The sequence below is a fragment of the Octopus bimaculoides genome, chromosome 3 (assembly GCF_001194135.2).
Source record: "Octopus bimaculoides isolate UCB-OBI-ISO-001 chromosome 3, ASM119413v2, whole genome shotgun sequence".
Lineage (NCBI taxonomy): Eukaryota > Metazoa > Mollusca > Cephalopoda > Octopoda > Octopodidae > Octopus > Octopus bimaculoides.
Window position 1 is genome coordinate 105,762,166 of NC_068983.1, and position 11,678 is coordinate 105,773,843.

The window sequence follows — 11,678 nt, forward strand, 5'->3', positions numbered from 1 at the left end:
AGAAAACAAATGAAGTTTGAAGTTTAAAAATAATAGGATCGACCACTCACGACTAGCTAGCGCGGACGCGCGACTGCGCGTTCGGGACCACTCTGCTTTAGTAGTACCTTTATACTCTGTGTGTTTTCAAACGCATGGATATAGGTGTCAAATTTGTTCCAATAACCTTCGAGTGATAGATAGATAGATAGAGAGAGAGAGACAGACAGACAGATAGCTCGCTCCGGCCAGTCATGGTATTAGCTGTCAGTAGCCAAAGAATCAACTCAAACCAGCAGTAACGTTCCTTGTCAGATTTTTCTACTTTCACTTCTGACAGCTAATACCATGACAGCGCCCAATTTTCTTATATTCTTGTATCCCTAGTTGTGTGGAAGTAATCCTCTTTTTCCTCCCTCTATATAACTACAACTTCTTGTAATAGCTGCAATAGTCTTTTAGTGTCATTCATATTCAGTAATATTTATTTTTTCCCTTTATATTGAAATCTTGGTGTTTGGTACGCTCCTGTTTCTTAGAAGGAACTTCAGAAACTTCCAATAAATATAGGATAAAATTTAAACCATTTATTTTCAATTCTTTTGAAATGAAAGTGAAAATGAAAGCGAAGGATCGACAGTCAAACAAATAAGTATAGAAACATTTCGACTCTGCCAAACTTACTGTCCTAGAAATAATATTCAAGAATTATTGAACACGTGTTACGTAAGTGTGCCCCCGCCAAATTTTGCTTCCTCATAACTTCCAGAAAAATGGATATTTTTAATGAAATTTTCTACAATTCCGCTTCAGGTCGTGTAGATTCTGATTATATCGGAATTTGTTGTGAAAAAAGTTTTCCGGGAGTGGGAGTGGGGAGAAGAATTTCAGAAAATTCATACGAGTTGGCTTTGTTTCCTTATAGCTTTCAAAAAGATGAGTATTTTTTTAGTGAAATCTTCAAGTACCTTTCAGAGGGAGTAAATTACGATTATAGAGGAATTTGATGTGAAAAGAAAAGTGGTGAGCACACACGTGACAAAATTTTTTTGAAATTTCTAGTTTCAATTTATTTTTTGTTTCAGTCATTTGACTGCGACCATGCTGGAGCACCGCCTTCAGTCGAACAAATCGATCCCAGGACTTGTTCTTTGTGAGCCTAGTACTTTTCTTATCGGTATCTTTTTGCCGAACCGTTAAGTTACGGGGACGTAAACACACCAACATCGGTTGTCAAGCGATGATGGAAGCACAAATACAGACACACAAAAGCACACACACACACACACACACATGCACACACATACATTCATATATACGACGGGCTTCTTTCTGTTTCCGTCTACCAAATCCACTCACAAGGCTTTGGTTGGCCCGAGGCTATAGTAGAAGACACTGGCCCAAGGTGCCACGCAGTGGGACTGAACCTGGAACCATATGGTTGGTAAACAAGCTACTTACCACACAGCCGTGCCTGCATCTATTTCTAGATATATGTGATATATTTGTGTGTGAACCCACCATTTTTTTTTCATATTAAATTCCAATATACTCATAGTCTACACACTCTGAAAGGTGTTTGTAGAAAATTTCATTAAAAAGTACCCATTTAAAAAAAAGTTATGAGGAAACAAAGTCGAGGTGGAGGCACACTTGAATAGGATTTCCCACAAACTTATGGAGAGGATGTATCCTATTTTTACTATTGCTACCGTTATCTTCATCGTTCTTCAGAACTCTTTTTGACCATGTATTTACGACTCCTGTTTTACTCCCTTCTTCCACTAACATCACTCTTGTTTCTCATCGCCTGATCCGGCACTCAGCACTTTTCCTTATTCCTTCCTTTTACGACCAACAATCTCTGTCCTCTCTTTATTGATCTTTAGAAGCTTAAACTAAGCATTAACTTTATTTAGGAATCTCTTCCATCACAGTAGTTAGTGTTTGAAGGGAGAAGGAGACTTAGAGATAGAGATGATGAGAGTGGGATATGTCAGAACATACCCTCAGGGTACAGTGGGGGTGGGGAACAAAAAGTTTAGGTTTCATAAACTCATTAAAGGGAAAATAAGTTTTATTGAATGAGCTTCAAATATATTAGAATTGCTGGAATTTTCATTGATTCAGTAAAGTCATCATCATCAAACTTCCATTGTCCATGAGTTGGACGGTTTGACCAGAGCTGGGGAGCTGCACCAGACTCCAGTCTGATTTTGCATGGTTTCTATGGCTGGATGACCTTCCTAATCACTTTACAGAGTGTGCTGTGTGTTTTTATGAGGCACTGCATGGGTGCTTTTACATAGCGCTGAATGGGCGCTTTTATGTGGCGTCGCATGGGCACTTTTACACACTGTCACACTGGTGCGTTTACGTGACACCACCACGAGTGCTTTTCACCACCAGAGGAACCAGTCTTAACACATCTAGGTTTAGATAATTTATACATAAGTTTTGCTCAGTAGTTTAATGGAATGAGGAATGGTTTAACTCTTGGCATTCACATTACTTTGTCAAATGTAATGCTTATTTAATCATATTCTTTTGAATTAATCATGCACCGTCTCATAACTGTAGTAATGTGAATATTTTCAGATTGACATTGTAGAGCATGTATGAGAGGCCATCTCTGGTCAACTTGAACATAAAACGGGTAGAATATTTGAGCTGATATGACTGGTTTAATTGCTAAAGGGTTAAGGCAAGTCAGCTTTAACTCTTATGCTGTTAGAGAATAACTATATCTTTCTAATTTTTTTGTGTCTTCTGGATTTATTTTTTATATGGTTGTTACTCTCATACAGTAGCTTTCAGCTCTTGTGATCATATAAGTAATTCTATAATTTGTGTTTATGATTTTGTTTCATTTATCTCACTATAGTCCTTGAAAGTGATAAGATCTTCACAATTTACTATTTCTCCTCCCTTGAAAATCTGTCTTTAGACTTACAAATGTTGAAGAGTTAGATTAAATGACCTTGAAGTATTTAGTTTTGTCCCTTTAACTACTAAGTTCTAATCTCTCTAGTGTTAACTTGTCCTTTCATGGTTGAGAAAATAAGTACCAGTAATATACAGAAAATTGATTCAACTACTCCATGAAGATTATTAATTAGTTTACTTGGAAACAAGTGGGGTTAGCAGCTGAAATGGAATCCAGTTGTAGAAAATCTCTGATTTTACATACTCTTGTCTGACCCATGCAATCAAATATAAGGCTTATTTATTCACATTGTTTCGAATTAACCATGCATTATCTCATTGCTTAGAGATTTCAATGATATGATTGTTTATTTTTAGAGTTACATTGTAGGGTTGGTGTGAGAGGCTGGACCTGGCCAGTTTCAACAAAAAAGAAACAGAATATTTGGGCCTGGATATGGCTGGTTTGAATGCTAAAGAGTTAAATGAAGAAGCACTGTGACTCCTTTTATTAATTTCCCAAAATATTTAAATGTTCTTTTAGTTAATTTTTTTCTTCTTTTTGTTAATTACTACAGCAAACATTTGTACCGTGACTGACATTCATTAACCTAAATAGCCAATCATATTCATTAACTAAGATAATCAATCACATTAATATTCATTCACCATTGTTTCATACATACTGAACAATAATTTTGGTTTGCTTTGGAGCACCACTTAATTTTGGGAGCTGCCTCCTCTATGTTAAGATTTATTTATTGTGTTGTGTCTACATAAGGTACATCACTTTACTAACCTCCTTTGTTCTACTTGGCATATAGGCTCTGTCTCTAGTTTTAGACAGAACATTCAATTATAAATACTACTCTTCCAGTCAACTGAGAAACTTGTGGAACACAAGCTACTATAGAAAAATATTTTCTTTTTATTTGAAAAATTAAAATAAATAAAAACAATGTGCATCTTGTTTGTGATTTATAATGCTTTCCACAGGTAAATTAAATGTAGAAATAGACAGTTGACATCAAAGGGAATATAAAATTATTGATTTGATCTTTTGTTACAGCATGGTGGTTATACATATTGAAGCCTGCACCCATCCTACTGTAATGAAAGACATGTGTGCTGATTGTGGTGCTGATCTTAGGAAGTAAGATTCTTTTATTTTGTTATTTTCTGTTTTTATTGATTTATATATTTTTAACCCTTAGAATATGACAGGGCCGATCTATAGGCTGAAAAGTCAAATGATGAAGATTATATTAGTCCAGTCAATTTCCAACAAGAATATATATAGTTTTATATATGTAAAGTAATTACTTTACTTTTTATAATTTTTTTGAAAAATAAGTGTGTGCCCTCTGTAGGGCTTGTGAAAGGGGCTCCATCTTCTTGGTACTGTATCTTCAAATGAGGCTCCATCTCATGTTGATATATAAATAAAAAACAACTTGTTACAAATGTAATTTAAAATCCTTTAATGATTGAATTAATTTTTTTCTTGCTGCTATATTTCAATGCCAATGCTACCTGACTGGCACATAAAAAGCACCATTCGAGTGTGGCTAATGTTAGTGCCACCTGACTGGCACCCGTGCTGGTGGTACGTAAAAAGCACCCGTTACCCTCTTGGAGTGGTTGGTGTTAGGAAGGGCATCCAGCTGTAGAAACCTTGCCGAATCAGATTGGAGTCTGATTTGGCAAGGTTTCAGTCAAACCATCCAGTTCTCAGTCGAACTATCCAACCCATGTTCTCAGTCAAACCATCCAATGCATGCCAGTTCTCAGTCAAACCATCCAACCCATGCCAGCATGGAAAGTGGAAGTTTAAATTTGAAAAAAACCCTTTTTTTTATAAATGTGTTCCCTTGTCTTTAAGAAATTCTTTTCTGTTCTGCACTAGTCATGAAGGTTATTTATATAGCCAGCTAATGTATCATATACATCTATACTCATTTATCAGAGGTGTTTGGTTCCAAAACACTGTATTAAACGATTCAGTAAAAAAGGAATAATGGAATATATGGGGAAAATAGGTTTTGTTCTGAGATCCCAAGTTGTCCTGAGCACTGGATGGTCAGTGGTGCATGTGTCTATGATCAAACAGAATCTTTGATGCTTCACTGAGCTGTGTTATCACAAATCAATTCATGATAAGTATAACAACGTTCATAACTAGTCTACTTTGTTATTCTGGATCAGTGGTGAATGAATTTGATAAATGAGGATGGATATATTACCATAATGGCTTTAATGTGACAGCATTGTCTCCTTTGGAGTCTGAGGCATTGTACCTATGAAAAAAAAATCATTCACCACACTACCTGTGTAATAAGAGATGGCATTTGGTCTTTCTATATTCATTCCTTCCATTATTTCTCAACTTTCATTCTGCCATCATCCTCTAGCAATCACCTCCCTTCCATCATGGCATAAAAGGTCCATTATTGACATCTATCACCTATCGCTGTCATTTATCCCTTACTTGCTATCTTACCGTGTGATCCTTGTGATTTTTCATTGTCATCTACCATTCTCACTTACCCTCACCCTCTATCTCTGTTGCTATCCATCACTCATTGTCTATTTGTGTGTCTCTGTGTTCTTTATTGCTATTCCATCATGCTACTCATGCTGTTTCCTATGTATTCATACTAGCAACAAACATGTAGCAATCAGCCCCCCCCCCTCTCTCACTCTCATTAACACCTCCTCTACCATCCTATCACTGTTTTCTTCATCACACTCATATTCATACTTTTTCTTTCTTTCACCCTCTCAGTTACATTTGCTTTGAAAGAACAGAGACATTGTAGAACAGAGTTTTGTTGAGGACAAGGCAGTATCTAGTATTGATGTCACTATAAAATGCACCCAGTATACTCTGAAAAATGGCTGGTGTTCAAAAGGGATTCCAACCATCTAGAAGGGCAGTAATTTCAAAAAGAACTGATTTAGACTGTGACAGTTTGTCCAATTCATGCCAGCATGGAAAGTGAAACTAAATTGATGATGATATTATCATGGAAATATTGTACCTGTATTGGAATTTAAGTATCTATTAAATGCATGATTCTCTTTGTAGTGAAATGGGTGCATCCGGTGACCGAAAAGAAACAGTCAGTGCTACTGTAGCTATGGTTCATAGTATTCCAGAACTTATTGTCAGTGAGGAGGTCAGTATTTCAAACTATTTTCCTTTTTATATTTTCAATCAATTTTCTTGTTAGAATATAGAATAGGTGGAATATATTATTGGCTTCAAATTTTGGCACAAGACCAGCAATTTATGGGAAGGGGGTTAAGTCGACTACATCAACTCCAGTTCTCAACTGGTACTTATTTTATTGACCCTGAAAAAATAAAGCGAAGTTGACCTTGGTAGAATTTGAATGTAGTGACAAATGAAATACAGCTAAGCATTTTACCGGGTGTGCTAACAATTCTACCAGCTTGCTGCCTTGGTTGAATGTATTATTAATTCAATAGAATTATTTAAATTTTAGTGTTATTTAATTTTAAAGAGATTGAAGCATAATATTTTCGAATAAAAGTTAAAAAAAGCTTTCAACAGAAATTAAATATTCAGAAGAATTACTGAAGTGATTCCATATAGTATTTTGTGTTAACTTATATTATGCTATTATTGCATGTAGCATATGTGTATGAATATTAATGTGTGGTATATGTATTTCATATGCCAGTTTTGTTTTTTCTTGTTGAATTCATTCCATTTTTAAGTTGCTAATATAATTGGGAAAAAGCATTAATCTAACAGCACTCTCAATTGAAATCTGAGGCTTACATGAAAATTTTGTTTTTTATTCTCTTAAAAAATTAGTCATGAGAAGAAGGGTAGTTGCAGGCCCTTTCAAAAAGTTGTGAGATTTATTTGGCTAATGCTCAGGTCAATGTCTGTAGGAAAGACATTGGTAGAAAAGAACTTGTCTGGTCAGAGTATTTGCAACTTAAAGACATCCAAGGATCAGGGGAAATATGAATTGGTATAACTGGAGTTTAATACTTCTTGACATTGTTTACTCTTTTTACTCTCTTTTACTCTTTTACTTGTTTCAGTCATTTGACTGTGGCCATGCTGGAGCACCGCCTTTTAGTCGAGCTAATCGACCCTATAATTTCTTCATAATTTTTAACAACATTTTCCAGAGATACATTTTGAAAGATATAATTGACAATTATGTTGATAAAATTTAGAAAAGAAAAAAAACATTTTGTTTTTTTCCTCAGGAAGTAAAAAACTCCATTTGTTTTTCACCGTTCAGTATCTTGCTAATGGTCATTGCACAACATATAAAAAACATCTATGACATTATCCTGATCAATATTATTCATTGTTTACATGAAACTGGAAGGCATGGTAAAAAAAATTACTCAGTTTACTTTAGTACAAATAAAAAATGTTATTAGTGAATGCTTTCTGTAGAATTTTATTAAAATATACACATTAAGAAAGTTATTAGTAAATAGTCAGAATGATGGAGCACTAAATTGTAATTAGACTAATCAGTTGTGTATGTATGTCTATATGATTATGTATGAGTGGTTTTTGTAAATCATAATAGTTAAAAAGAAATTAATACAAATTTCAAATATTGATTTCTAACATAAGCATAAGGTCTCAAATTTATGGGAGGAGAATAGTCAATTCTATCAAACCCTAGTACTTTCTCCTGTTGACCCTTGAATGCTGAAAGGCAAACTTAACCCCGGTGTTAACTAATTATTTATTATTTGAGTACAGTTTTTATTTCTCTTGCTTTTCTTATTATTATTTCTTAGTATTCATTTGTTTTGAAAACTTTGAGGTTATTCCATGCTTATGATTATGACTTTGTCTCATTTGATTTAAGCAAGCCTTGGAACTGGGTCGAGCTGATGAAATTCGTTTGAAAAACACCAGAAAACTTGTTCTTCTTGTTGATTTGGATCAAACTTTGATACATACAACTAATGATGACATACCACCAAACTTAAAAGTAAATATGTCTTTTTTTTTCCCTTTTTCACTATTGCTTTTTGTGAACACTAGTGTCTTGTGTCTTTAGTTATAGGTGCCCAGTGGGCCAATCACTGGTTAATTGCATTTATGACAAAGCAAGAAGGGAGTGTCTATATAACTTGGGTTGAACAAAGGTGTTCTTAAAAAATTTATCAGTTCAATTTGATGATGATGATGACGATGATGATTTTGCAATATGCATCAGCAGAAACATGCACATCTGTACACACACAGACACACGAAGACTTGACTGTTTGGTTAGGAAGCTTGGTTGCTTAACACATGTTTTTGGTTTCAGTCTCACTGCATGGTACTATGGGCAAGTATCTTCCACTATAGTCCCAGACTGATCAAAACCTTGTGTGTGGTTTTGGTTGATGGAAACTGATAGAAGTCCATGCCAGCAAAGAAGACAAACATTATATATATATATATACATTTTTTTTATTAATATTTAGCAGAAGTAACAGAATGACTCAAGGTCCGAGAGTTTCAGTCACTCTGTTACTTTTGCTAAATATTAATAAAAATATACATATACTCATATTTTGAATTCTATTTTTCCTGTTTGCATCAACATACCTATATATATATATATATATATATATATATATATATTTATATATAACTATGACCAGTAAAGTGGACATTTAATGTGCTAGAAATAGACCACATGTTGTGTCTACTAAGACCTAATGGTTCTCAAACGAAATTCAGCGAAATACCAAAACGTATGCGGGCAAGACAGTGAAAATTACATAAATAAAACATTATTATCCACGGACTGGTTTCGAAATCAACACTCTTACCGAATGTCTGCTTCTCTTCAGCGCGAACTGTAATGGAATCATAATTCTCAGAATCCTATACAAGTTGCTGGTTTCCTGGTAATAGATCGATATTAATTAATATCTGATTTTTTACCCTATGTTTTAATTATATATATATATGTGTGTTTGTGTTTGTGTTTTGATATGTGTGGCAAGAGATACAGTTGTCATGTCTCTAATGAATGATGTTCTCTAACTCCCTCTCTCTCTCTTCATGGAAGTTTTGATGTCTTGCATGAGTTTAGGTTGCATGTTGATAATGCTTGCATACAATGTTCAAAATGTTAAGCAGAAATGAAAGCTTGCATCATCAATATAGAAGTAGTCGGCAGGGTCAGAACAACTGACAGTTAATGGACAAGAAGAAAAAGTGTAGCATATCACAGAACTAATAGAATGGAAGGTGAAGGGAGTGCTGTGAGCATATGCTTCAGTGCTACTGTCTGCTAAGAAACCTCTGATTTGAGAAAATGAGAGACAAATAGAGACTGAAAAATATGTGATGTAGATGCATTTTCTACTTGCTACTTGTATGCTTAGTCCTGCTCAGATGGTACAAATTTGTTGTAGACAAAATTTTCTAGTCCAACCTTAAGAATTATTAGGTCTCTTTTGATAGACCATATATAAGCTGAAAAACAGTGTAATGCTTATGATTAACATGTAATAGGTATTCAGTGAATTCAGCATTCTTCTATTTCAATAGGTCTAAATATACATTTGTGTATGTGTGTGTATTTGCCTAGAAAATGCTGTGTATGTGTGTTGTTACCTGTGTATGTGTGTACATATGTGTTTGTATACATATATATGTGTATGTGTGTTGTGACAATTCTACTATATACATATCACCTATTTGAAGACTAAATGAAAAGTGTGAAGTTGGTCCCATTTGAGGGGAAATGACTGAATCTTTTTAATTGGTTGATGATAAAAACAAAATTTCACTTGTCCAGTAAAATAGGTTGCAACCTAATTACAATGTAGCTGAGTTTGTGCAGTATGTGTTCATGCAAGTTCTGAAACATTCACTTTATAATATGTGGGCCACCAGATGTCCACAAATATTAAAGTTCCTCTTAAAAGGAGATCATCACTACAATACCAAAGACAAACATCTCAACTAAGGCTTTGTCCCATTGTAACACTGTTACTTTTGCTAAATTTCCTATAGATCTGGATCAACCATATTAGTGGTCAATGAATAGGGAGAAAAAGATAATGTGAAGGAGTTTGTTACCGATATCTGTTTCCAACCCTTGAGATGTTAGAAGTGAGAGCAATAGACTGATAGTTAGCAGAGTTGGAGAGGTTGCATGGTTTGGGAATGGAACGCACAGCATGTTTCTAAAGACTGAAATAGATGTCTTCAGAGAGATCAATTAGTTTGGCAAGGAAGAACAAAGCTATTCAGTATTTTCCTTATTTACATACTATTTCCTATATTAATTTTTTTTCTTATTTTCTTTTTCAAGGGTGTTCACCATTTTCAGCTCAGACATGGCATGAACTTACTCTGGTACCATACTCGACTTCGGCCACACACTTTACAGTTCTTAGAAAACATTTCCAAACTGTATGAGCTGCACATATGTACATTTGGTGTACGTATGTATGCACATACTATTACTCGGTTTATAGATCCTGCTGGCAAATTTTTCTCACATCGAATCCTCTCAAGAGATGAATGCTTCAATGCAATGTCCAAGACTGCAAACTTAAAGTTAGTATTTTTATTTCTAAAAATTACTTTATCTATTACTACCATTGGTTACATGTATTACAGATTGATTGTATTACAGAATCTTCCTTCTAGGTTTGGTTCTAAGCCCCTAACAAACTTGTTCTTGATATCTAGTTGTTATTTCACTTTCTTTGTGCTGTTAATACCTTGAAAAATGTATGAGCTTCATAAGTTCATGGTTTGAAATAACATGGCCTATAAAATTGATTGATTCTGTTATGCTGATTGGCCAATGATATATATATATATAATCTTTGGTGGTGACCAAGTATATTGTGAGAGTTTCATCATCATCATTTAATGTTCGTTGTCCATGCTGGCATGGGTTGGATGGTTTGACCAGAGCTGTCAAGCTGGGGAGCTGCACCAGACTCCAGTCTGATTTGGTATGGTTTCTATGGCTGGATGCCCTTCCTAACACTAATCACTTTACAGAGTGTGCTGGGTGCTTTTATGTAGTGCTACACAGGTGCTTTTACGTGACACTGCATGGACACTTTTATGTGGCACCACTATGTGTGCTTTTCATTACCAGAGGAACTGGTCTTAACACTTCTGCTGTGGAGTACGAGTCTTGTTGTGTTTATAGCTTGCTTACCAACCACATGGTTCTAGGTTCAGTCCCACTGCATGGCACCTTGGGCAAGTGTCTTCTACTATAGCCTCGGGCCGACCAAAGCCTTGTGAGTGGATTTGGTAGATGGAAATTGAAAGAAGCTCGTCGTATATATATATATATATATATATATATATCCTAGAAAGTTAGGGGTTGTATGTATATGTTTGTGTGTCTGTGTTTGCCCCTCCAACATCGCTTGACAACCAATGCTGGTGTGTTTACGCCCCCATCACTTAGCGGTTCGGCAAGAGAGACCGATAGAATAAGTACTTGGCTTACAAAGTGTAAGTCCTGGGGTCGATTTGCTCAACAAATAAAAGAATATATACATATATATATATATATATCATCATCATCATCATCATCATCGTTTAACGTCCGCTTTCCATGCTAGCATGGGTTGGACGATTTGACTGAGGACTGGTGAAACCGGATGGCAACACCAGGCTCCAGTCTGATTTGGCAGAGTTTCTACAGCTGGATGCCCTTCCTAACGCCAACCACTCAGAGTGTAGTGGGTGCTTTTACGTGTCACCCGCACGAAAACGGCCACGCTCG

At 35.3% G+C, this 11,678-nt stretch overlaps 1 protein-coding gene across 1 annotated transcript in view; it reads left to right on the plus strand.

Annotated features, from left to right (window-relative positions):
* Positions 1-11,678, plus strand: part of LOC106880648 (RNA polymerase II subunit A C-terminal domain phosphatase) — a 23,314-nt gene that overhangs the window by 3,345 nt on the left and 8,291 nt on the right. The window contains exons 2-5 of the mRNA XM_014930690.2: positions 3,974-4,057; positions 5,993-6,083; positions 7,779-7,904; positions 10,233-10,480. Coding sequence (XP_014786176.1) covers positions 3,974-4,057; positions 5,993-6,083; positions 7,779-7,904; positions 10,233-10,480 — 549 coding nt within the window. The remainder of the gene's footprint in view (positions 1-3,973; positions 4,058-5,992; positions 6,084-7,778; positions 7,905-10,232; positions 10,481-11,678) is intronic.